This window comes from Podarcis pityusensis (genome assembly GCF_964106645.2).
Source record: "Podarcis pityusensis genome assembly, chromosome: 1".
Taxonomy (NCBI): domain Eukaryota; kingdom Metazoa; phylum Chordata; class Lepidosauria; order Squamata; family Lacertidae; genus Podarcis; species Podarcis pityusensis.
Window position 1 is genome coordinate 68,972,200 of NC_138028.1, and position 27,550 is coordinate 68,999,749.

At 43.6% G+C, this 27,550-nt stretch overlaps 1 protein-coding gene across 1 annotated transcript; it reads right to left on the bottom strand.

Annotated features, from left to right (window-relative positions):
• Positions 1–891: 891 nt before the first annotated feature.
• Positions 892–26,489, bottom strand: LOC308481238 (uncharacterized protein). The gene is made up of 10 exons (XM_081013358.1): positions 26,154–26,489; positions 22,804–22,944; positions 20,141–20,341; positions 19,471–19,658; positions 17,832–18,045; positions 16,795–16,893; positions 12,424–12,491; positions 3,894–4,033; positions 2,180–2,238; positions 892–1,002 (listed from the first exon to the last, which is right to left on the bottom strand). The coding sequence occupies exons 1-9, from the start codon at positions 26,484–26,486 to the stop codon at positions 2,198–2,200; spliced, it is 1,425 nt and encodes a 474-aa protein (XP_080869484.1). The 5' UTR covers positions 26,487–26,489; the 3' UTR covers positions 892–1,002; positions 2,180–2,197.
• Between the last annotated feature and the right edge of the window lie 1,061 nt (positions 26,490–27,550).

Here is a 27,550-nt window from a genome sequence, read left to right on the forward strand (position 1 = left end):
GAACTGCACCCATGACACCCTCTTGTTCCACTTTCATGGCAACAGAAGCTGTAAGAACCTATCACCCACCAACATATGGTAACCTTTGTGGAATGGTGCCCAGTACCTAAGATGGAAGCAATTCCCTTTAAAAGCCTATGAACAGAAATTTAGGGTTCATTCTGTTTTCAGCAGAGGTTCCTAGAGGGCACTGGGCACCTTTGGAGTAGGGCAGAGTAGTACCTCTGCAGGGAGGGTAAGATTCTATACCCATAACCTCCGTACTTTCCTACCCAATGCTGCAGGGTACTGCTTGGAAAAGGTATTCACAGGCACCCAAGAATTGGTTTTAAAAAACTCGGGATGAGAAAGTTACCTTTAAAGCTTTGATCATTGTCAGTCTCAGATCAATAGTGACACATTAGTCTTTGCTGGAAAACCTCTCTAGCAAAGATAAGTTCTACCAAATGGCAGCAGCATTGATAATGTTTCATCAGCAAGCTCAGGATACTTAGTGGTAATATAAGGCCAAAATTCAGTTGACAGCACTTCCAAATTTAATTACCGTATTTTTTGCTCTATAAGACTCACTTTTTCCCTCCTAAAAAGTAAGGGGAAATGTGTGTGCGTCTTATGGAGCGAATGCAGGCTGCGCAGCTATCCCAGAAGCCAGAACAGCAAGAGGGATTGCTGCTTTCACTGCGCAGCGATCCATCTTGCTGTTCTGGCTTCTGAGATTCAGAATATTTTTTTTCTTGTTTTCCTCCTCCAAAAATTAGGTGCGTCTTGTGGTCTGGTGCGTCTTACAGAGCGAAAAATACGGTATCTCTGTGGGTCCTAATGCACAACAATGCAGTTGTTTTTTACAGAAAAAGAAACTTTGTGACAATAATTGCAAATGAGTTTCACACACACACCAACCTCTATTCTCAGCAGAAATGTGGTGGACAAATTTTCCATGTAGTGAATCCATGTGGCTGATGATGATTTGCTTAATGTTACTTTTAATCTCATCTGCTTTATCTTCAAGTGAAACAAGAAATTTCGTCAAGCATAGAAACTTACCCATTGTGACCTGCCAAACTCAAACTATTTTTCTCATGAAAGCTTAGACTTTGCCTACGTGTGTAAATATGTTTTTATCTCTATCTTGCACATTTAAATTCAACTTATTCTGATTACCAAACATGCCAGTGATGTATGCTATCCATCTGAATTGGCCAAATTATTTGCAAGTCCAGACCTTTTGTTTGAAAGAAATCCATTTACCTCTTGTCTTAACTCAGGCTCCCTGTAGCATATAACCCCTTAAACACCAACAAACATCTGTGTGACGTAATAGGTGTAGATATTCATAACTCATCTCCTAGCGTAAGATTTCTAACTTGTTGAATGACCTGGCTTTGATAAAGGCAACAATTTTCACTGAATTGCTAGTACTTCATGAAGCATTAACCTAGCTCTTTTGCTGCCAGTGAATGGTTCATGTTGTAGGAAGCAGTGATAAGCTACATTTTTAACTTGCTGTACTGAGCAATTGTTTATATTGCCACTGCTTAAGAGTACTGAAAAGTACTTGGAGCCATGCATCTGTGACTACCTTTTATTGTGTGCACTTTGCTCCAGACAGTGTTTGTGCATAGGTTGTCTTTCCTGCTTGAGAACCACTACTTAGCTTCAAATCAAATTGGCACCTTTTTGTGTTACTGCTTCCCATAGCCACCTTTCTTAATAGGTATGTGAAGCCTTCATGTTCATTTCCTCCAGAGGAGGTTGCTGCCTTATCTTAACTAATTCAGGTACTTTTCATGTAACTGAAGAGATAATAGCTTCAGCATTTCTGTAGCATTTCTACTCTACTGTGAAAACTCAAGCACTGACCTGACATTTGAAGGCTAAAGTTTTTTTAATGCTCTTTAAAAAACAATATCCCTAGGGAATATGTTAAATCTAACCGTTTAACTCCCTGATTTCCATCAGAGTCATTGTACAGAGAGAGGAGGTTTAATTCTTCCTACCCCCTACAAACCTAATTGGGACAGGGCAGGAAATCCTCCTGTAATTACCAAAAGGAAAAAAGCTCCCCTGGGAGCCAATTGGAGCTTCCATCTCAATTACCAACTGGAGTTGGGTGGTGCTCTCTGTCAAGGATTTGTCCAAGAGACAAACGTTGCACATGGATGAGTGGCTGGCAACTTACACTGTGCCGTCTTTCAGGTCAGGATATTCCCCATCTTGCCTGCTGACAAATGCAGACTGCTACATGGGATGTTTGTTTATATTTATTAACTTCCAATATGCAGAGGCCACATTTCCCCATGGGTGGTTACAAAGCAGCTTACAGAACTATCAATAAAACATTACTATAAAATAACACAGAGTTTGAAGCAAAACGAAAAACAGTAACAGGTAAAGAGCACAAGTTCCATAAACAGGCATAATGCAACCTACTTAAAATGCCTGCTAGAATAAAAAGGTAAAGGGACCCCTGACCATTAGATCCAGTCACAACCAACTCGGGTTGCGGCGCTCATCTCACTTTATTAGCCAAGGGAGCCGGCATATAGCTTCCGGGTCATGTGGCCAGCATGACCTGGCGAACCAGAGCAGCACACGGAAACACCGTTTATCTTCCCGCCGGAGCGGTACCTATTTATCTACTTGCACTTTGACGTGCTTTCAACGGGAGCTCACCCCGTCGCAGGGATTTGAACCGCCGACCTTCTGAAGAGTCCTAGGCTCTTTGGTTTAACCCACAGCGCCACCCGCGTCCCTTAGCCTGCTAGAATAGGAAGGTATTTATCCAGTGCCTGCAATTCAACAGGGAGGGACCCCATCAGATCTCACCTGGAAGGGAGTAGAAGAAAAGGATCCCTTTTCCACACAATAGTATCTAGCTTTAGCTAGCCTTGTGCTGGGATTTGGCAACAATTGTGTTGGGCTTCCCCACCCCCTTTGGGCCAAGTCACAGTGCTGTCAGGTAACTTGTTTTTCTTTGCTATCTGAAATCAAACCATATTGGCAAAGGCACAGTGCTTTGCAAGCACTCATGATCAGATGGCCCATTTGCTTACTTTTAATAATGGACAGATTAGTTCTATGGACTGGCCCTTATTTCTCAACAGATAGATGTGTATAAGTGGGCCATTATGGGACATGCATACTGCTGCACCAATCCAAAGCCACAAACTATGATAGACAACTGCTGTTGGATGCACTTTGTTCATGTTTCACAGGTAAATAGGCAGACACAACTGTTTGGGGTTGAAGAACCATCAATCTTGCTGAATTGAAAAGATCTTGCATTCTCTTTAGCAAATGTACATTCACTTTCATTTAGTGGTACACTTTGAAGTGCTGGAGTTCATTATGACAGGTCCCACAGCATCAACCTTGAGGAGTGAAAAAATGCAGGCACTTCCACACATGCACAAACACAAACCAAAGAACAGTAGTACATTTAACAGCCAATTGGTTATAATCAGCATGCCTACAATCCTGGGAATAATATCCATTGCTTGTAGTAGTGCTGCATAGATTCAATTTTGCATGCACATTGCATCTTAACAAAATATGTTCAGGCAACTGGAATGTAACTTTTAATTAGATGTGCAAGGCAAGTGTTCTAATTTAGAATGCTGGTAAGTAGGAAACCTATTTTTAAAAAAGAAAGATTTGCCTAACCTCTGCTGGATTAAGTTTCTCGTTCTCTGGCTTCATCTATGACAAACTATCACAAACAGAAGTCTCATCATCACCTCATTCACTTGCCAGTACAAGGAAGTTCTTCAATTAATCTTGAACTCCAGCAAAAACATTGTGGCTCCTACTCAAGGTACCGGAACTGCCTAACCCCCCCCCCCCCCATTATTGGTTATATTTTTATTTCTTCTCCAATCACTCTTCAGTATTACCATCAACTGGAAACCAGAAATATTCAATGATTTTCCTGCCTCTTCTAGCAGGTGTTCTCTCCTGCAGTTCAGCAGGACAAAGTCCACACATCTGAGGATGTCCAGGGTTTGAACTGGGTGCAACAACTCTGTGCAAAATCCTGCAGAGAAATAAAGACTCAACATAATAGTTAATGCAAAAACTCAGTATGTCTGCACCATAGTTTCTCTACTGCATGTTATTTCCCCATTTCACTGGTATGTATTTATTTATGCCTCCTTTTGGTGCATGTACACTTTAGGGTTGCCATACGTCTAGAATTTCCCAGACATATATGGAATACTGCAGTTGGAATCAGTGTCCAGGCAGAAATTGCTGGAATGTCCGGGGAAATCCATATGTCTGTGCCAGCAGTGTCGTTATTTTGGCGATTTTACTTAAAAATAGCTCCAATTTTATTTTATTTTTATTTTATTTTGTGATGTTGTCACAAAAGCTCAACAACCTTTCTGTCTGGATTTCTGTCTGAAATACGGCAACCCTGATGTACAGTATATACAAGCAATGATTGTATGGGAGAAATGAGGGGTAAGAGAAAAAATGACAAGTAGAGTGTTTGGAATACTAGGCTGGATCAGTCTGTACAAACAGATTTGCTCCCTGTACAAGTGAGCAATCACTAGGCTCCTTAGTTTACTCACTGAAAGCAGCAAACAAAAGGAAATGCTTCTTGTGATCATCAGAACATACGTTATGGGAAAGTGTGTATCTCTTTAACAAGATGCTGACTTCCCCCTTGACCAGAAGTCAAACTCAGAACTGCAGCCCTAATCTAGGGGTTCCCAACATAGTGCCCATGGGCACTGGTATGCCTGCCAGTACCTCCTATGGCGCCTACAAAAGGTCTCACTAAATAGCCCCTAAAAATCCACAATGCATGAGAGAGCTCTTCCTGCTCTCTTCTTTGCAGTGCCTCAGTCTCTCCTACACCAAACACCCACAGTTCGTCATATGCCAGGAGAGGAGAGAGGAGAGTGGAGATGCAAAGAGCTGCTCTCTATGAATGAGTGCAGCAGTGCTTTATGTAGGTGCCCCCCCCCCCCCCCACCAATTGACTGGGGATGTGCTTGTCCACACCATTCTGTGGTCCTGTCTCTTTTTCTGCTCTTTTGGCTACGTTATGTCACACCCTATGGCAACCATTTTGTGTTAATCAGCACAACCCCCACAGTAGCCATTTTGTGACCTGGCTATGACATATTCTCAAAACTCCAAATAGCCCCAAAAGTTTGGCAACCCCACTCTGATTAATCTAAGCAGTAGGACTACTGGGACTAGAGACAGACCCAGTGTTCCCAGTGGTCTAGATCCAATTGTACATCGGTTCTTTTTCAGGTAACTTACTTTTCCTTAAATAATAACAAGTGTGGGGAAGCCACACTTTATAAAAAGGCAGTGCCCAGGGAGGGGAGACTTATCTCTGCACTCCCCTCCACAATGAGTGAAAAAGGGATCCTTTGGATCCTCTGGTCTGGTTTATGCAGGGTTAAAAGAGAGCATATTCACCTATTTCTGGAGAACAATCTCCCCCCCCCTTTTTTTTAAAAACTGATTGCATTGTATTACAGCCTGTGAGAGGACTGCTTAACACGATCAAAGTGACCTCAGCTTGTTGTCTGTGTATCTTCTACCAAGTTAATGCAAAAAGACGGGTGGCAAACCCAAACTAGAGACAGCCTAGTTGTAATACTTTTTCCACCCAACATTATTTTTATGAAGCTGGGAGTATGTTCTGGGCCTTTAATTTTAAAAAATCTGCATAGCTGAGATTAAAGATAAATTTTGTTTTTATTCAGTTTACCAAGCGACTATGATAACAAAACTACATTTGGGATAAATTAAGTAAGTGGAGGGGGGTAGAGCAAAGAAAAAAATAGTCACATTTTTTTACTATGTTTAGCCCTTTTTATGTTGGAAGAAAGCAAAGCCATATACAGTATAAACACTTATCATACAAAGGGGTAAGTTGATGCAGTTAAAATTGTTCATTTGACAACTGATGTTTAGATCAGCCCTCCTCATCCTGGTGCCCTCCAGGACAAGGACTGCTTGCTGCTTGCTACCTGCTGCCCAGGAGGACTCCCCTGAGTGAGTGCCTGAGGGCCCTGCTCCTGCCACTTACCACCTGGCCCAGGGCGGGGCCTGACAGGCCTCACTAGGACAGTTGCTGTTACTGCCGGAGGGGCACAGAGTGTTTTTAAAATATTTTTAAAAATTTCTTTTGGATTTTTTGTATGTGGGGGGGTGGGGGTGGGATGGATGTTTGGTTGGGCTTGGGGAATTTTTTTTATTTTGATGTTTTTGTAATTTTTACAGGTTTTTTGTTTGTATTGTTTTATTGGTGTTGTTTGTTTGTTTGTTTGTTTAAGGTGTTATTTTGTTCTTAAGGGGAGGGGTCAGGGCTGCCGGGGAGTGGGCCCCAGCCCACAAAATGGCTGGGGCATGTTCCACAGGGGGGGATGCACTGGGACAACCAATCTCAGTGATCACGGGCAGGAGGAGGAGTTACGCTAAGACTAGACCATGTTATTACAGAGGGGGCAGGTTTAGTCGTTGTCTGAGGACTATTCCTGCCTCCGGGTCTGGTCCTGACCAGATGGATACTAGAATCAGCAAGGGATACCCACATGACTGAAGGTGCTGCTGTGCAATGCCAGGTCAATGATTCATAAGACCACTGCCATCCATGACTTGATCATGGAGGGAGGACTTGACCTGGCATGTGTAACAGAGACTTGGTTGGATGAAGCAGATGGGCCTGTCCTTGCCGCTGCTTGTCCACCAGGTTTCTCTTACGCACAGCAACCCAGGTCATGTGGGCGGGGAGGGGGGGTTGCAGTGATTTTTAGGAAGTCATTAGTTTGCACCAGGCGTCCTATTGGGAAGACCCAGTTTTCCGAGTGCATGTTCTGGAAGTTGGGCAATAGGGGCAGTACAGGATTCCTTTTGGTGTACCGACCTCCCCGCTGCACCAAGGATTCCCTGCCCGAGCTGCTTCAGGTCGTGGCGGATGTTCTCCTGGAGACACCTAGCTTGGTCGTCCTAGTGGATTTTAACATCCATGCCGACACGACCTTACAAGGGGCCGCTCGGGACTTCGTGGAAAGCATGGCCTCCATGGGGCTGTCCCTGAATAAGTCTGGCCCAACCCATAGCCGTGGACATGCCTTGGACCTGGTGTTTACCTCTATGGATGTTGGTGATCTGACACTAAGTAAATGCGAAATGAAAGAAGTGCCATGGTCAGATCACTTCCTGGTGCAACTGGACTTCTCTGCGACCCATCCCCTCTGCAGGGAGGTGGGACCAATTCGGATGGTCCGCCCCCGCCACTTAATGGATCCAAATGGTTTCCAGAGAGTGGTAGGGGATGCTTTATCCCATGTTGATGGCCTTTCAGCTGATTCCCTGGTGGCCCGCTGGAATGTGGAGTTAACCAGGGCTATTGACTGTTTGGCTCCGAAGCGCCCTCTCCGATTGCATGGAGCCCGGACAGCCCTGTGGTTTTCCACGGATCTGAGGGCAATGAAACAATCGTTGAGATGGCTAGAGCGCCGGTGGCGGATAACTCTTTCCGAATCTGACCGGACACAGGTTAGAGCTCAACGTCGAGCCTACCAAGTAGCGATAGCGACGGCGAAGAATAATTTCTTCACCGCCTCTATTGCATCTGCAGAAAACAGCAGCCGGAGACTTTTTCAGGTGGTTCACAATTTAGCGGAACCGCCTGCAACATTGGGGCCCAGTACGGGCCACATGTTCTCCTGCAATGATTTTGCAAAGTTTTTTGCAGAGAAAATCGCTCAGATTCGGGAAGAAGTAGACTCCACCATGGGAGCAGGGCCGGGGCGAGAGAGTGCTAGAGTTTTGTCTAGTCAAGTTGAGTGGGATCAATTCCAATCTGTTACCTCCGAGGATGTGGACAGGCTGCTTGGATGAGTGAAATCAACCACCTGTCTCCTGGATCCTTGCCCATCCTGGCTTATAAAAGCTAGCCGGGAAGGACTGGGCGATGGGCTTCGTGGGGTGGTGAATGCTTCCCTCCGTGAGGGAGCCTTCCCAGACCTGCTGAAAGAGGCGGTTATTAAACCGCTTCTTAAAAAAACCATCTTTAGATGCGGCCACGATGGCCAACTATCGCCCAGTCTCAAATCTTCCATTCTTGGGCAAGGTGATTGAGCGAGCAGTTGCTGAACAACTCCAGGCACGTCTGGAAGAAGCAGACCATTTGGATCCCTTCCAGTCGGGATTCAGGCCTCATCATGGGACTGAAACTGCCTTGGTCGCACTGGTTGATGATCTCCGGCGGGCTAGGGACAAAGGTGAGAAATGTTTCCTAGTTCTGCTGGATCTCTCAGCGGCGTTTGATACCATCGACCATAACATCCTTCTGGACCGTCTTGAGGGGCTGGGAGCTGGGGGCACTGTCATACAGTGGTTCCGCTCCTTCCTCCTGGGCCGTGTTCAGAAAGTGGTGGGGGGGATGAGTGTTCAGACCCCTGGGCTCTCACTTGTGGGGTGCCTCAGGGTTCTGTCCTCTCCCCCATGCTTTTCAACATTTACATGCAGCCGCTGGGAGAGATCATCAGGAGGTTTGGGCTGGGTGTTCATCAGTATGCGGATGATACCCAGCTCTACCTCTCTTTTAAATCAGAACCAGTGAAGGCGGTGAAGGTCCTGTGTAAGTGTCTGGAGGCGGTTGGAGGATGGATGGCGGCTAACAGATTGAGGTTGAATCTTGACAAGACAGAAGTACTGTTTTTGGGGGACAGGAGGCGGGCAGGTGTGGAGGATTCCCTGGTCCTGAATGGGGTAACTGTGCCCCTGAAGGAGCAGGTGCGCAGCCTGGGAGTCATTTTTGACTCACAGCTGTCCATGGAGGCACAGGTCAAATCTGTGTCCAGGGCAGCTGTTTACCAGCTCCATCTGGTACGTAGGTTGAGACCCTATCTGCCTGCGGACTGTCTCGCCAGAGTGGTGCATGCTCTGGTTATCTCCTGCTTGGACTACTGCAATGCACTCTACGTGGGGCTACCTTTGAAGGTGACTCGGAAACTACAACTAATCCAGAATGCAGCAGCTAGACTGGTGACTGGGGGCGGCCACCGAGACCATATAACACCGGTCTTGAAAGACCTACATTGGCTCCCAGTACGTTTCCGAGCACAATTCAAAGTGTTGGTGCTGACCTTTAAAGCCCTAAACAGCCTCGGTCCGGTATACTTGAAGGAGCGTCTCCACCCCCATCGTTATGCCCGGACGCTGAGGTCCAGCGCCGAGGGCCTTCTGGCGGTTCCCTCATTGCGAGAAGCAAAGCTACAGGGAACCAGGCAGAGGGCCTTCTCGGTAGTGGCGCCCGCCCTGTGGAACGCCCTTCCAGCAGATGTCAAAGCGATAAACAATTACCTGACATTCAGAAGACATCTTAAGGCAGCCCTGTTCAGGAAAGTTTTTAACGTGTGCTATTTTACTGTATTTTTGGTTTCTATGGAAGCCACCCAGAGTGACTGGGGAGGCCCAGCCAGATGGGCGGGGTATAAATAATAAATTATTATTATTATTATTATTACTGTCATTATCCCTGACCACTGGCTCTGCTGGCCAGGGCTGATGGGAGTTTGGACCCCAAAACATCTGGAGAGTATCAGGTTGGGCAAAACTAGCTCAGGTTAATAAAGCACTGTTGATTTACATAGGCTTGCCATACATCAGGAAAATTCCTGACATGTCCTGGTTTTCAGGTCTAAAAATGGCGTCGGGGAAATTTTGCCAAATCAGCAAAATGTCAGGGGAAACCCGAATGTATGGCAATGTGATGGGAAAAGCAGCTTTTTGAAATATGACAGCCCTAATTTACAAAGGCTTTACAGAACAAGAAATAATACATGTTTCTTTGCTGAGGAACACAATCTTTAGGCAAGGAGCGGCAAAAGACAGAGAAAGACGAGCAGAAAGAGCAGCAAGTGATAAGTGTGGAGAATTTAGAAGGTACATGAATTTAGGGCTTATCTCAATGAGGACTAAAAGGTGGAGCAAAGGCTCCGCAGCTTGTGTGGTTTTGAGGAAAGATCTGAAGGAAGGAAGAGGAGTGCCACCACACAGGTTTTCTGGGAGGGATTTTCAAGCAAAAGGGGTGATGGAAGGATGTAGTTCCTGGGCTAAAGTGAGTCCCTATAAGGAAGCCACATTGGAGGTGTTATGTACTGAAGTTCTCACCCTGGGCCAGCAGGGGGATACTGTAGATAGTTATGCAAATGAAGGATCAAAAGTGACATTCAGTGATTGGATAGTTTGCATGCAAATGAAGGATCGAAAGTGATTGGGTAGTTTTAGAAAATGTCAATAGTTACATTGTTCTGGAGCTCTATATAAGCAGGCTGACTGAGCTCCTCAGTTAGTTCTGTTCCAGCTTACAAATAAAGAGCTGCTTTGGAAGAATCGCTGTGTCGTCTGATCTGTTCACCCACAACTTAACAGGAGGAGCTCTGTTGGGTTAGATCAAAAGGTCCACCTTGTCCTGTTTCTCACAGCGGCCAACTAAAAATGCCTCTAGGAAACCCCCAAGCAGGACATTAGAGGCAAAATCCCTCTGCTTTTGTAGCTCCCCAGTAACGGTTACTCAGCAGCCTACTGCCTCTGAAAGTGAATGTTCCATTTATCCTCCATGACTCGTAGCCATTGGCAGCCTGATCTCCCATGAATTTGCCTCATGCCTTTCTAAAGTCATAAACATAAGTCAGTGACCATCAAGACTAGCTTTAGATGGTCATCTTGTGACATTGTTCTATACATATGCACTGTGTGAAAATGTGTTTCCTTTCCTCTGTCCTGAATTTTCCAACATTCAGCTTCATTGAATTGCCCTAAGTTCAGGTATTATGAGATGGGGGGAGGGGCACAACAATTTTCTCTGCACCAGGAATATTTTTTAAAAATGCTTTTATTTACCAGTACCCCTCACTGAGTCGGGACGCGGGTCGCGCTGTGGGTAAAACCTCAGTGCCTAGGACTTGCCGATCATATGGTCGGCGGTTCGAATCCCCGCGGCGGGGTGAGCTCCCGTCTTTCGGTCCCAGCTCCTGCCCACCTAGCAGATCGAAAGCACCCCTAAGTGCAAGTAGATAAATAGGTACCGCGTTATAGCGGGAAGGTAAACGGCGTTTCCGTGTGCTGCGCTGGTGCTGGCTCACCAGAGCAGCTCCGTCACGCTGGCCACGTGACCCGGAAGTGTCTCCGGACAGCGCTGGCTCCCGGCCTCTTAAGTGAGATGGGCGCACAACCCTAGAGTCGGACACGACTGGCCCGTACGGGCAGAGGTACCTTTACCTTTTTTACCCCTCACTGAGCCACTTTTTTTGTTAAACTGAAAAGCCCCAAACATGGTAACCTTGGAGAGAAAATGCTCCAGATTCCTGATAATTTTGGTTGCCCTTTTCTGCATCTTTTCCAGTCCTACAATTTCTCCCCCTCCTTTATTTTTTTTTCAAGATGGAGAAGCCAGAATTGTACATAATATTATTGTAGCACTCTTACACAAACACTCTCCAACAGTATCTGTACATTGAGGCCCTGGGCAATCAGTCCAAGACAATAGGCAGCAACATTTTATTTACTTATTTATACTTTTGTGATTAGGAAAGTGATGGGAAAACACATAGAAAAGTGTGGAATGAGCTCATGATTATAGGTAAGACACAAGCAAGTAAGGATAAATGTTCACTGTCGTATAAACTCCCCACAAACAAATCTGAATAAATGTTCACTAAAGACTGGATATAATCCAACATATTCATTAAACGCTGTGCAAACTAATCTGGATGCTTAGTAAATAGGTCGCCTGGAAGAGCCCAGAGATTCTCTCACATTGATGGCAATGAACTGGGCAAAAGAAGAGGAAGAACACTTGCCAGTCAAGGCACAACACAAAGTTGTCTCACAGACAGCTCACAGAGGAATTTGCTCATCTCTCAGCAGCTGCTCACAGATCCTCCTCCTCTACACTCTCTTTGTTCTTTCAGATTCTCTCTCACATTACTGCTACTTCATTTTTTATCAATTTCTCCTTCAAAGATCTGTAACTACAAAGTTCAAACTAAAAGCCCACAACAGTTGACTAGCTAGGATTTCAAGGATTCCTAATGGATTATTTTAGGGGGGAAATGATTAAAGGAGCAAAAAGCTCTTTGAAGAGCTGAACTCTTATGTGTCTTGATTTTCCTGGGCATGAAATTTTGCTCCCATTTTTATTTTCACAGAGGAGCCAATTTTCTGTTACCTAGTAGGGAGAGGAGGGATGGAAAGAGGTAGACAGTTAGTGTTGTCAGAGGATACATGAAAAGCAGAAGTAATGAGACGTGCCTTTCCATCAGTTTATTTCCTGTCTTGAATATGCCAGTAAACATATTAATTTATTACCTGTCAGATCCTCTGCACAGATAGCTCACTGTGAAGTTGGAGGTTAGGAGATGTCAGAGACTATAAAAGTCCTACCTGTCAGTGCTCTTAGCCTTTTCTTCATTGTCAACACCAGGGACTGAAAAACAAACTTGCTCTCCTTCCTGAAACATAGGCAAAAAACAAGAAATAAGAGCTGCTTTATAAATAAAGGATTGCTTCCACTTCATAGCGATTACTTAAGGTCTTGTTGACATGGCTGAAACCTGTGTGGGGCTGATTCAGAGGGATTACATTGAAAAAAATTTTTACCACCTCCTTAAAAAAAGAAAGTGCTCCTGAATTAACATCGACCTGTGCTTAAGCAGTTATTTCAAAGGTTGTCTCCCCACCCTCAAGGTTCTCTGGATGGTGTTTTACTCCCCACTTCCTGGTGGGTTTTTACAAATAGAACAATTCTGGAAGGAAGTTTTGAAAGATATATCTCAGATTACAGCTCATACCCTGGTCTTAGCCTTACTTATTCTATATACTTCAGATATGGACCAATTAAGAAGTAAGGAATTAATAAAACACTTATTAACAGCAGCTAGAATGGTCATAACCAAAACATTGCAAACAGCCATAATGGGAAAGTTGTTGCAAAAACTGAAGGTGGCAAGGAGACAGAAAAAAACAAGATAATTTTTACACTCTATGGTATGATTTTATTAAATATATAAATGAATCAACACATAGACAAGGAATACCGTAGAAATGGTGTATGTAGATATTATGCAATATGAAATAAGATGTATTTACCCCCCTAGTGACCCATTTGTTAGTCTTGTCATGTTTTATTATTTATGTTTGCACAAAGAAATGATGATAATTGTTTTGTGAATGCTTTATTACTGATTTTGTAACAGAAAATTAATTTTAAAAAAGGAAAAACTTGTGAGAGTGCACTGCACAAACTGGTTATGGGTCCCTCAAGATTTAAAGGAATAATATTGAGTTGGCTGTTTGGCTGCTCCTGGTATAGACAATATATTATGACTATTGGCCATGTGGCTGGGGCGGATGGGAAATGAAAGGCACCATTTGGGCTACCTAGATATAAAGCTGGAGTTTCAGTCAGGAATCTTTCCCACCCCTTTGTAGAGGTATTGCAGACAGAAGTTGTGATATTTGTTCTACCACTGAGCTACAAGTGGCCCTTCCTCACATGGAGCCTTCATATGGAAGAGGAAGAAGCAAAGCTACTAGGGGCCATTTTGTGTGAGCTAGGTATGTCAAATCAGCTGGAGAGATCCATCTCATTTTTAATATTGATTAAAACAGGGGGAGCTCTGACTTATTTACAATTCTGACAAAGAGCATTATAATTTAATTCTGCTAATTATCAAATATAAGAAAATAGATCATTCTCAAAGTATTTCACAGGTTAATCAGATCACTGATTTCTATATAATTGCCTCTTACCCATCTTGTGTTGTTTTTCTGAGCGAATCCCATGTTAGCACACCCTTCCCCCAACCTTTAATGTTTTTAAAGAATGTAATAGTTAAGCAAGAATAGTTGGTGGTTGCAAGTTGCTGTTGGATACCTAAAAATACCTCCTAGAAGGAGTGCCCTGTGCATGTAAATCAAAAGCTCTTTTGTCTAGTGCAATTCCATGACAATAAACTCGTCACAATAGAACAGGAGGCTGCCAAGAGACAAATAATTAGAGCCTTCTCTCAGGAATTTAAAAATATGATTAAAGTGAACCCTACATGCACCATTTCATTTAAAAAATCCAAATGTTATAAATTACCCAATTTCTAACTCCTGTCAGTTTATTTTTGAGTTTTACATGCTGAGCAAATTAATCAGTCAGATTGCCAAAGCTAATTCAGTTATGACAGCATGCGCGGGCATATTTGGTAAATTTATTCACATCTTGGCTGCCTCTTTCAAAAAATGAGTTGAATCCCACAGCAGAAGATAAACAGATCTTTCCTCCGACGGTAGGAGGTAGGCATGAATGCTACCCACACAAAATGATTTGCCTGTTTTCTTCCATTTCTAGACTCACATGATACAAAGCTATTCCATCCACTGAATACAACATTCAATGCAAAACACTTCTGGTATTTTGGCATGTCAAATAAGGAGCATATCCTTCAATTGTCTGCATTAAATTTAGCTATTGGCCAAACATCTTCCAATACTAAGGGGCTAAGTGACATGTAGCTACATATTGTTGGTAAATTCTCCACATGTGCCTCTCTGCCAGGTAGAGTAAGAAAGTCTTGGGTTTCTAATTTAGGAACTATTGCTTCTTGTTATGTACTACCAGTAACTATAGAGATACATAGTGCCTTGTCCATTTCGCCACTAAGGGCAGATGCTGAAATTAGAAACAGCACTTTGCTTTTTATTTCATTTTTTGTCCTTTATGTGTGTTAAATAATAAAACTAAATGTCAGACTAAATGCCTTGGACTGTTACACCAGGGCTCCATTTATGTTCTCATAATGCTCTGTACTAATAAGTAAAACTTTTGAGTTCAGTGGGGCTTTCTCCCAAGAAAGTACATACAGAAATGGAACAGTAATGCCTAAAATCTAAGGAAGTTGTCCTGCGCCAAAGAATAATCCAGTCCTCTCTAGGAGGGGAAGAAAAAGCAAATCCATAATTCCAGTTTATCACAGTTTATCACAATTTAATAAAATTTGGCCCAAGCTCAAGGTTCTCTTTGTTACTTGTGTGAGGAAGTCGAGGAAACAAGCAAATGAAAGATAAGGATATGAAAATACGGGGTCTTCTTTTTTTGTTCTTTTTTCTTCTTTTTTTCCTATTTTTTAAAGGTTTGTGTTTTTTAAATGTTTCTGCTTTTCTTTTTTTCTTTTTTAATGTGTCGATGTATTGTTGATGTTTTGTATTATTGTATTTCCTTTTGTTTTTAAGGTTTTGTAATTGTTTATTGCTTGTATTTCTTTTTTTCCTTTTTTTTGTAATATTTAAACTCTAATAAATATATTTTAAAAAAAGAAAAGGAAAGATTATAAAACTCCTTGTTCTTTCATACCACCATGTGAACTCTGGCAAGCAAAGAGATCTGAACCAGTTGCTCCAAGCTCAGACTGCATGGCTTACGCAAGCTGTAGTTGTGTTTCTATACAAATAATTTAGAAACATTCACCATTTTGGAACCTAAGTTTTGCTGCCTGTGATTTCTTTCCAGGAATTTATCAATGTCCATTTCATTCTGCTTTTCTTGTGTGTATAATTGTTTAAAGTACCTCTGGAAGCACTTTCTAATTTCCACTGGATTCTGTATATTCTTTCCTTCCACTTCCAGATTCGTAATAGTATTTAATTTTTGTCTTTTTTTCAGTTGCCAAGCCAGCAATTTCCCACACTTATTTGCCGATTCAAATGTCTTTTGTCTCATCTGTTTAATCTTCCATTCTATTTCCTGATTCATCATTTTCATATATTGTACTTGGTATAGCTTTATTTCTTTTAAAATTTCCTGAGACTTTGGTTTCGCCCTCAGTTTCTTCTCTCCTTCCTTTATGTTTTCCAAAATTTTATCTTTTTTCTCATTTTGCATTCTCTTCTTAATTGCATTCTGTTGTATCAAGAAGCCTCTCATGACGGCTTTACTTGCATCCCAGATTACTCTTTTTTCCACTGTAGTGTTCATGTTTATCTCAAAATAATCTTGCAAAGTTTTTTGGGCCTTTTTAATAAATTCATCATTCCTAAACAAAGAGTCGTTCATCCTCCATCTAAAGGAACCAGTTGGCATTAATTTCATTTCCATCTTCACAGCGTTATGATCAGAGCTGGTCTTAGCGCAAATTTCAACCTTGCTAATCTTTGGAGCCAGTCCTCTAGTTACCCAGATTTGGTCAATTCTTGTCCATGTCATTTTAGCCTCGGAGAAGAAAGTTCCCTCGCTTCCCAGAGGATTCTTCATCCTCCAGATGTCGATTAAGTCCATGTTTTCAGTCATGTCAAAGAATGTTTTTGGTAGTCTTCCATCCTTAGTAATTATTTGTCTTTGCACCTTATCCATGTTTGTGGATACAACACCATTCATGTCTCCCATCAAAATCATATTGTAATCCAAATAGTCCATCAAAATTTCATGTAGCTTTTTAAAGAATTCCGATTTCCCTTCATTTGGCGCATAGATACCTATTACCAAAAATTTATCTCCTTGTGATTGAATTTCAATTGCTACAAGTCTTCCTTGTTCATCTTTAAAGATAAATTTAGGTGATAGGTTCTCCTTTGCATAAAGAACCACTCCTCTTTTTTTAACTTTGTCCGATGAGATAAATTCTTGGCCAAATTTTTTATTGCTCAATAATATAATCTTTCCTTGCAAGGTGAGGGAGAGTGACCCAGCTAAGCCTGGCAGGACATTTTACTCTATGGTCTTAATCCCTTCATGCATTAATTATAGGAGTCTGCTTATCCCACACTTACCGAAAATCTCTGTGGAGTTCCATCTTCATTTCTTAATACTGTTATGTGCTCATTGCTTTCATTGATACACAAGAAATAGCTCTTCATTTTCACCTGACACTAAGAAGAGAAGGGAAGAAGAAATGCTGATGGCAAAGTTTAACCTTATTTGGGGCTGCTTATTCAGAAATACAAGGGGGGGGGGAGTTTTAGACTACCAGGAAGACACAAAAGACATCCTGCATTTCAATTACTTATTTGTTTTCCTTCAGAAATGTTGTTGTGTGAATCCAGTGGATTTCCACTTGTACAACAGGATATCACCATCTTCTCTGCACCACATACACCCCCAAAATCTGCTTAGGAGAGTCTCCCAAAGGTGCAGGGGGGATGCAGGGAAGGAGGAGAGGAAGATGGCATCCCATTCCACTCAGGCACATACAGTGATGATTCCATAGCTAGGACTGACTGTTCAAAGAGAGGTCTGGAAACTGGAGAAGCTAGAGGCTGAAGTGCGTAAGCTTCAGCTCTGTTGACCAGGCAACCATGAAGTCAGAAGGCCAGGCTCTGGCAGTTAGCTATACCAGGTTTCTGCGATGTAAGCACACACAAGGTCAAACAAGATGTGACTTTAAACACAGGATTAGAAACACGCTTATACAGGCTTTGTGTCTCTGCTAGCAAAACAAAACCCTGCTTTTGAGGGCTCCCTCATTTTAGTCAAGGCTGTGGTAGGGGTTAATCTGTTTCCTTGCATCACTTCCACTCCACCCCAGCTGCTATTTGCCAGAGGACAGAGGGGAAAGGGATAAACTCCCCTCATCCTGAGCCACAGTTTAAATTCAAGCTGGGGCTGTGCGGGGACAGGACCTTGCAGTTGCTTTTTCTAGATAAAGAGCCAGTCCAAGTTCATTTTTTTAAACATATGTTTAAAGTTGTGTCTTGCCCCCAAGTAGCTCACTGGATCAGTTACCTCAAGCCACGAGGGCTCCCAGAACAAAACCCAGAGTCATTGACCAAGCCATTCAGATTTCATAATGTATCAAAGTGGTACATACAGCTTTGTTTTGCCTTCTTGATTTTTCTTCCTCTTGGGATTGCCAGAGGTCTGCCATGGCACTATATTTCTTCATCCACATCTCACACTGTTTTTCCTTCTCTTCTATGTCCCGTTCTAGCAAGCGCTTCCCCCTTTCCGACTCGTAATGAAGCAAGGTTGCTTTCTCTAAAGCTTCTTCAGCAGCTTCTGTTCTACATCTTTGAGAGATTTCACTGGAATAGGTGGAAGGGAAAATGTTTATTTAAGGGGCATAGGCTTCCCCATCCTAGAGGCTTAAACTAGATAACAATGAAATGAAATGAATAAAATGAAATGAAATGAAATTGTGGTAGCAGAATAATACTTATTTGAATTCAATTAAATTTGTTTCTCAACTTAACTCTAAACTCCAAAGACTATTGTAAACAGGCAGATCAAATGACATTTCCAAAAGGTTTTCAGGCTTGGAGAATGTGTGAATGTCACTGCTGAATGAACCTCATGGTGTTAAGAAGCTGCTCTCAGCGGATTTTAAGAGATCATAAAGGTAAAGGTAAAGGGACCCCTGACCATTAGGTCCAGTTGTGGCCGACTCTGGGGTTGCGGCGCTCATCTCGCTTTACTGGCCGAGGAAGCCGGTGTACAGCTTCCAGGTCATGTGGCCAGCATGACTAAGCCGCTTCTGGCAAACCAGAGCAGCGCACGGAAACGCCGTTTACCTTCCCGCCGGAGCGGTACCTATTTATCTACTTGCACTTTGACGTGCTTTCGAACTGCTAGGTTGGCAGTAGCAGGAACCAAGTAACGGGAGCTCACCCCGTTGTGGGGATTCGAACCACCAACCTTCTGATCGGCAAGTCCTAGGCTCTGTGGCTTAACCCACAGTGCCACCTGCGTCCCTTTAAGAGATCATAGTGAGGCTTATATTTGGAGTGTTTAAACCAGGAGTGGGGAACTTGTGGCCTGTAGCAATTGGCAGAATGCAGGAGGTTGGAGTGGTGTTGGTTACTTGGGTTCCCAATGCATAGATCACCGTTGGTAACTGACAGGGACTGTGACAAGGCCAGGATGGTGTGGGTGTAGCCGCTGAACCCAAACAAACATTCCTGCTTCTGTGCTTGCACAGTGCTGACCTCCTCACTGCCTCCCTCTCCCTCTCCCTCTCTTGGTTACTGGAAGCAACCTCTGCATTGGGAAGTCAGGTTAGCAATACTGTCCCAATTCTCTACACCCCCACTGGCTGCTACTGCTTATGGCCCCTCCAGATGTTGTTGGACTACAACTCCCAATATCCCTGACCATTGGCCATGCTGGCTCGGGCTGATGGGAGTTGGACTTCAACAAGCACACACCCAGAGGGCCATAGGTGTGCCATCCTTGGTTTAAAGCTATATACTTTACTATATTTATCCTAATTTTAAGACAACTAAGGATGAAGGGGATGAATATTCCGCAAAATGAGAGGTAGCATATGACACAGAGCCTACAAAATGGGGTTTGGTGTAAAATCAAAGGAATAAACAAAATTAAAAATCATACACCATTGTCAAGATTGGGAACATCTCTTGTCATGTCAGGAAAGGAGCAACTGTTTTCTGGGATGGGAAAGAGCCTGTAAAAAAAGTGTGTGTGTGTGTGTGTCTAAATTAAAACCTTACCTTTCTTTACACTTCAAATTCTCTTCTAGTGTTCCTTTCAGTTTCTGCTTTAGTTCATTCCTTTCGTGCTCCAAATATCGTTTTTCCTCACGGATGACTTCCCTCTCCATTGTTATTCTCTCTAGTTTCATCTGACTTTCAAAGTGGCTCTTTTCCACTTGTGCTAACAGCTGCTGCATTTCGGTTAACTGAAAGAAACAAATCAGAAAAACATGTTTTCCCCTCTCTAAGGCAGAAAGTTGCCGGGACAGCCAAGCCGTAGAGGTTTTAACACCTATAAAAACAAAGGCAAAGATAAGAGTTTGAAGGAAGAAAAATAGCGTGGAAGCCACTGCCTGAGGCAAATGATTCACATTGCTCCATGCGAAGTTTGGCCCTGTGCAGTATGAGATTTATTCTACTACATCACTGTGGGCCAGGCTTTCTCAGCCTTGGGTCCCCAGATGTTGTTGGACTACAACTCTCACCATTCCTAGCTAGCAGGACCAGTGATCAGGAATGATGTGAGCTATAGCATAACATCATCTCAGGACCCAAGGATGAGAAAGGATGACCTAGGCAAAGGCGATATTTTGATAGGCTTGCTCTTATACATTCTACCATGACAGATATGGGATCCCGACAACTGGTAGTTAACTCAGGGTGCAAGCATGTGATCTAAGGCTCATACCCTTCTCTTCAGCTGCTGGGTTTCTTCTTTTAAGCTGATGTTCTCCAGTTGAACTGCTTCTTGCTGCTCCCGACACAACTTTTCCTGGGCTTCAGCCTCCGCTTGGCCTTTCTCAGCTTCTGCCTGCGCCAGAGAGGCCTCCTCCACAAGCTTGGAGTATTTTGTCACTGTCTGCTGAGAGGCATTCAGCTTTTGCCTCAGCTGATGAGCAAAAGAACATGTGAATACAGTATTAGAAAGGGGTTTCTTATTCCACAGTCATTGATAAAACTCATGCACCTTTGAGAATGGCCCCTCTAATATTTCAGGGGTGGGGGAGAGAGGGAATTGTTGCTACATACTATCTGATGTCAGCAACACTTTAAAGAGTGCAAGAAAATAGGTCAATGCCCTGAGGAGATTACAATTTAAAATTTGTCACAGGAGGGAAACAAAGAAGCCATTGCAGTTTTCACTTGCATTTGCTTAGATCAAATTTCAGATTCAGAAGGATATGGGATCTAGGGAGTGTGCCAAAAGCTTTCCAGAAAAGTTTGGATCTGCCGAACTATTCACGCCATATATTGAAAGCACTCTTATACCACTTTGACAGTCATAGCTTTCCCCAAAGAATTTTGGGAACTGTTGTTTGTTAAGGGTGCTGGAAGCAAGAGCTCTGTGAAGGGTCTCCTCACAACTCTCACAAAGGGGCTTATGATTTAAAGCCTCCTGCAGTTTTTCAACATATATAGATATGTAATTTTAAAATATGTCAACTTTTTATTCCTTTCATTTTTGCTTAAAAGTTTTTAGTATTGTCACAAACACCCACAGAAATTAAACCTGTTTTGTTTTGTTTTTTTTACAGCCCCTCATTCTTTTAGTGCCTGATCATAGCAAACCTGCTATGAGTTGTTAGCAACAAATTCTCTGCCAGTAGGTTTTCTCGCCTGATTTATTTTCACTTTGTTTTTCCTTACACTGAGAAAAGCGTAATGTTCTACAAAGGGCAGAAACTTTGGCAGACCTTGAATATAGCTTTCCTGCCAAAATATTGAATCTGACCCAGCCAGACATAAACTACCCATACAATATTCATCAGTAACGTTCACACTGGCAACCTCTCTGTAATCAAAGAAGAGGAATCAGGGTTTCCTTTTCAAAAAACATAGGCAGTTCATAATGCTTCTTCACAATATTCTTCTTCTTTCTCTCTAATGAAAAAGATTACTTTAAAGTTAACATAGATCAATATTTTAAGTCAAATGGAAAACTGCATTTTCGTGATTTGTGTGGTGGCAAGCCCTTTTTACTCAATAAGTTGAGCAATTAACCTCCACAATACCAGTCACGTCCCACTGGTTTCAAATCCTCTTTTCTGTATTCGTATCTTAATTCATAAAAAAGAAAAAAAAGAACTGAGACTGCAAGCCTATGGATGGGGCTTTGGCCTGATTCAGCAGGCTCTTCTTATAAATGCTCACCTGGATGTAATCTCATTAAGCTTAATGGGATGCACTTCTGAGTGGGCATGTGTAGGATGGCTCCGCTAAAAGACTTGGATTAAATGCTTCATCCTGGATATTGGGATTCTGATGTCTGTATCTCAGAGTCAAGCTCATTTTGAGAGGATTAAGGATAAAGCTGATGCCCAATGACTCAAGTTCACCATACACACATAATTGCACAACTAGTGGCCTAGTTGGTGGATAGAAATTTACACTCCTATTTATACCTGCAAGGGACGCGGGTGGCGCTGTGGGTTAAACCACAGAGCCTAGGACTTGCCGATCAGAAGGTCGGCGGTTCGAATCCCTGCGACGGGGTGAGCTCCTGTTGCTCGGTCCCTGCTCCTGCCAACCTAGCAGTTCGAAAGCACGTCAAAGTGCAAGTAGATAAATAGGTACCGCTCTGGCGGGAAGGTAAATGGCGTTTCCGTGCGCTGCTCTGGTTTGCCAGAAGCAGCTTAGTCATGCTGGCCACATGACCCGGAAGCTGTACGCCGGCTCCCTCAGCCAATAAAGCGAGATGAGCGGTCACGACTGGAGCTAATGATCAGGGGTCCCTTTACCTTATACCTGCAAGTTGTGAGGGAAACCACAACCCACACCCACACTCTGCTGTACCTCCTGGGATGTGCACCTGAGTATGAACATGCCATCTCCGTGCACATTTCTTGACCTAGAAGAATTACCAAGCACAGATCTCTATTTTTGGATTGGGCAGTTTTGCTTTTAGGTGTACACCTTAAAAATGTAATTTTTGTGTATGCAAAGCAGCCCATGGAGCCAGCTGTGAAAAAGTAGTTAGCTTACAGCGCAATCCTAACTTAAACCCCACAGGGAAGTGGGGTTAGGATGCAGCCATAGTTGCCACTGCATTGCAGAAGTGTAGTTCAGACCTTGCTTTTAGATCCAATTGCTTCTTTTAGTGAGACTTATAGTGAAGCAGTCACTATAAGCAGTCACAAGTTGTACCTGATGTTTAATTATGAACAACAACAGCATAATACTTTCTAATGGTTAAAAATGTTTTTTAATAGCTACGTCATTTCCTCTAATTTCACAGCAGGGGAAGTTTTCAGACAAACTCTATATTCTTTAAAGGGGACTACATTATGTTTAGTCAGGTAATATTGGTAAAAAAAAAACAGCAGAAAAGAGCTCAGTCTGGTGGTGTCATACCTCTTTAACTAGTGTTTGCAGTCCATGGTTTATATTTCTGAGATTTCTCATGCCCAGCTCGCTTTCCGATTTCATAAAAATTCTTTCCAAATGCAGCTCATTTGACAAGCATTTGTTCTGTTTCTTCAGGTCCTCGCATTCCTGATGACATACAGATAGTTTTTGTCTTAATATCATTCTGGATAATTTCAGCTCATAAGATTTATTGCAGCCATTTCTCTAAATTGAACAATTTTTAAAATGTTCCTATGTGAATCTGTTAGCTTAAGGTATATCTGCCATGGCTGTGTGGGTGGGTGGGGGAGTTCAACACACTTCTCCAAGCACACAAACAATCTTTCAAGCGAAATAAAAGTACAGTGGTGCCTCGCAAGACGAAATTAATTCGTTCCGCAAGTTTTTTCTTCTTGCGAGTTTTTCGTCTTGCGATGCACGGTTTCCCATAGGAATGCATTGAAAATCAATTAATGCGTTCCTAGGGAAACCGACTTCAGACCAGGTCCGGGGACAGTCTGTCCCCCGACCTCTTCTGAAGGCTGGGGGGGGGGGACAAGGGCTTTTCTTCCCACCCACCCCAGCATTTTAAAAAACCCCGGGACAGCGGAGGGCTTCTCCGCTGTCCGGGGCGATCTTAAAATGCTGGCGGGCGGCATTTTAAAATCGCCCCGGGACAGCGGAGGACTTCTCCGCTGTCCGGGGCGATTTAAAAGCCCCTGGGAAGGCAGGCAGGGGGGACAAAGACTTTCGCCCCCCGCCAGCCTTCAGAAGAGGTCCTGGACCTCTTCTGAAGGCTGGCGGGGGGCGAAAGTCTTTGTCCCCCCTGCCTGCCTTTAAAAGCCCTCCCGGGAGAGCGGAGAAACGCGCTGCGTTTCTCCGCTCTCCCGGGAAGGCAGGCAGGGGGGACAAAGACATTTGCCCCCCGCCCTCCTTCAGAAGAGGTCCAGGACCTCTTCTGAAGGCTGGCGGGGGCGAAAGTCTTTGCTCCCCCCCGCCTGCCTTCAAAAGCTGTCCGGCCAAGGCTTCGCGGACCTCTCCGCGAGCAGCGGCAGCGCTGCCGCTGTTTGCGGAGAGTTGCCGGCATGCCGAAGCCTGCGCGCGCTGAGATCAGCGCGCCCAGGCTTCGCGGACCTCTCCGCGAGCAGTGGCAGCGCTGCCGCTGCTTGCGGAGAGTTGCCGGCATGCCGAAGCCTGCGCGCGCTGAGATCAGCGCGCCCAGGCTTCGCGGACCTCTCCGCGAGCAGTGGCAGCGCTGCCGCTGCTTGCGGAGAGTTGCCGGCATGCCGAAGCCTGCGCGCGCTGAGATCAGCGGGCCCAGGCTTCGCGGACCTCTCCTGCCTTCAAAAGCCGTCCGGATAGCGGGAAGCGCTTCCCTGCTATCCCGGACTGCTTTTAAAATGCTGGCGGTGGGGAGCAAAGCCTTTCGGCCCCCGCCAGCCTTCCTGGACCTCTTCTGAAGGCCGGAGGGGGGGGAAAGGCTTTGCTCCCCACTGCTAGCATTTAAAAGAGGTCCCCGGAGATTTCCCTATGGGCTTTCGTCTTGCGAAGCAAGCCCATAGGGAAATTCGTTTTGCGAAGCGCCTCCAAAACGGAAAACCCTTTCGTCTAGCGGGTTTTCCGTCTTGCGAGGCGTTCGTCTTGCGGGGTACCACTGTATACTGAGAAATAATCTATATTTAAAACATGTAGTATTACAGCAGAAAGAGGTTAAAGGAATCGTACTGGCCATGTGCATCTTAGGCTGAGCACGGAACCAACAATTGGCAAACAAAAAGGGCATGCCGTTTGCTTCTTAGAGGGGCTGCAATCTCATTCAGGTAAATTACATGGACCAGATGACCTTCTGTCAATCAGATTCTGAATTAGTTTTGTGCACTCACGCACAGCAAGGCTGCAGATAAAAAGGAAAAAGGTAAAGGACCCCTGGACGGTTAAGTCCAGTCAAAGGCGATTATGGGGTTGCGGCGCTCATCCCGCTTTCAGGCTGAGGGAGCGTTATTATTGAAAAACACAAGGCCTTAACACAGGCATTTAGTCCATGCTTTCCTGTTCATATAAATATCTTTTTTGTTTTGTGGGCATAAGAGCAAAAAATATTCTGAATACATCTCATGGAAAGCCCAGTTCACAGGTGGAAGTCCTTGCTGGTTAGCTAAATCCCACCCATTAGAACAATCTAGATACAGATAAGCAATAAGAGTCTCATAGATTATGGAGGACTCTGAACAATCTAAGAATGAATAAGCAGAAACAGCTGACTTTGCTAGGAGTGTTATTCATTTCCAATACAACATAACAAAAGAAAACAGATTCTTGCTCGAGTAATAGAAAATTCCTGTCTGTAATAACTTTAAAGCAAAAGAGAATTATGATAACATTCAATCTATTACGGAGCTAGGATGGAAACTCTGTTTTCCAAGATCTATCCTTCCAGTCCAGAAATGGCATCCTTGCATTCTTATAAAATAACTGTAATAAACGAAAATCCCTTATTCCCTTATGTGGGACACAAGAGCCCTTATAGAGTCCTTTGTAGGTTCTCCATCGGTCGGAGGAAAAAAGAGGCCAACCAGAGAATATTGAGAAGCAAAGCAGCTTGTAAGCCTGCTCTTTATTGAACTGTTGCAACACGGTGCCCCCTTCACACACAGGAGGAGGAGGACCCAGAACCAAGGTGTGTCCGCCCTTATATAGACATTTTTAATTGCCCACCTTGGAGTCAAAGACCACCCACATAAACATCATACCTACATCACAGAGGGGGTGTAGCTCAAGACCACCACCCCAGATACATCATACTTACATCACAGAAAGGGCGGGCTAAAGCAGAAATCTGAGTGGGTTGTTTACCTCCTGTCTGGCAAGTTATCTGTTAATGTTTACAGGATTGATACCCTGGGGAGCCTGGCCAGTCTTTTGTAATGATAAATACTTAGTTCCTGAGCCAGATCATAGGCTCACCCTATTCATACACAGATATACCCTTAAGACAGGATTTGTGAAGGAAAAGACAATGGGGAGGCTTCTCCATTTGACCTTGCAGAGAAAACACCTGGTCAGCCTGGGAGTCAAAATGGCTCCATGGCTGCTCTCCTGTGCAGCTTCAGACATGTGGCCTATATGTATGTGTTTGCTTGGTACATTTATGAACCTTCATTATATACATAAGACCTTAATTTATTTATTTTGTAAATTTCATAACGATTGCTCATAAAAATAGCAAGATTATTTTCACCATTTAGAACCACGATACTAAAAGTCAAGTTTTAAAAGTAATTTTTACTTATGTCTCAAAATTACACATTGCCCTGTGTTTTGAGGCATGTCACTTTAGCACACAAATAGTCACTGACCTTCCTTTTTCTCACAAGTTCTCCTTGCAGACGGTTAATGTGAGCAACAGAGCCTCCTTGGATCACAGCACTGGTTGGGCGAATCCGACAAACAGGCCTCACCCCACGACACAGATTGGTGTGATGATCCCCAAAAGAAATGGTAGAAAGGGGAGATTTTCCAGTAAGCCCGTCAAGACTTGGCTTGCCATTAGTAAAGGATGTTGTGACACCAGCACCGCTGCCATCGATAGCGGAAATGCCTTTGCCGCCTGCCGTGTTTTCCAGCAGAGATGGTTTCGTCGACAGATTGGCCCTGTGCGGGTCTCTCTGGGATAATGTCTTTTGTGGCATATTTGAGAAGCGTTTCCTGGAAATCTGTAGAACTGCTGAGAGTTCCAGTTCTACACTTTCTGGCTAAATAGCTACTACCTCCTGCTTATCTGGTAAAAAACAGCCCTTCTACCAACTACTTGGGAGAGATAATGAAGATTGCAAGGCTAGTGTGAAAAAAAGCCATCAACTAAAGGTATCACCTGGCATCAATTATTAAACTGTTATTGGAGCCCAGAATGAAAGCCGCAGAAATAGAAGCTTCAGACCAGGGATGCAAACAAGCAAAAGAAGATTTGAACTCAGACGTGCCAGGTAGTGTAAGCTGCAAGAATCTGGGCTTTTATTGCTTCAGTTAATTGATTAATTGACTAAAACATCAGTCAATGGCAGGAACCGATTGTTGAAGTCAAAACTGAATTCCCAAGACTAGAAGTTAAAGCACACATTCTTTTCGGAGGCGATTTTAGATATGAAGTGTTACTGTAATAAAAAGGGAAATGTTTGACATTCCTTCTAGCTATGAATGACAACTTTCATGTACTAAACTGCAAGACTCCTTTCAGTACCTCACAAAGGTATCTCTGTATTGATGTTTTGGACAGATAATCCTATACACATCTGCTCAGAAGTCCCATTGACTTCAATTGGATTTACTCCCAGGTAAGTGGTATAGGACTGTAGTAGCCTAAATTGGTTACAAAGCAGAAAACTAAACAGCTAAACATTCTGTAATTACAGTGGTGCCTCTCAAGACGAAATTAATTCGTTCCGCGAGTTTTGTCTTGCGTTTTTTTCGTCTTGCGAAGCACGGTGTCGGGAAAGTTTTGGAAAAGCTTCAAAAATCACCAAAGTCTTTAAAAACCTAAAAAAAGGCTCCTCGAAGTCAAGTCGCAACTGTATTAACGGTTTTAAGAAAAAGGAAACAAACTTGCAAGACGTTTCCGTCTTGCGAAGCAAGCCCATAGGGAAAATCGTCTTGCGAAGCAGCTCAAAAAACAAAAAACCCTTTCGTCTAGCGAGTTTTTTGTCTTGCGAGGCATTCGTCTTGCGAGGTACCACTGTAATGGATAGACCCAATAAGC

Bases quoted from the DNA above. Each gene is read 5' to 3' on its own strand.
- LOC308481238 (XM_081013358.1), bottom strand. From the start codon at position 26,486: ATGCCACAAAAGACATTATCCCAGAGAGACCCGCACAGGGCCAATCTG. The intron at 20,342-22,803 runs GTATGACACCAC...TTTGCTCATCAG, and splicing joins TGCAAACACTAGTTAAAGAG to CTGAGGCAAAAGCTGAATGC. The intron at 4,034-12,423 runs GTAGGACTTTTA...ATTTCTCTGCAG, and splicing joins AAGGCTAAGAGCACTGACAG to GATTTTGCACAGAGTTGTTG.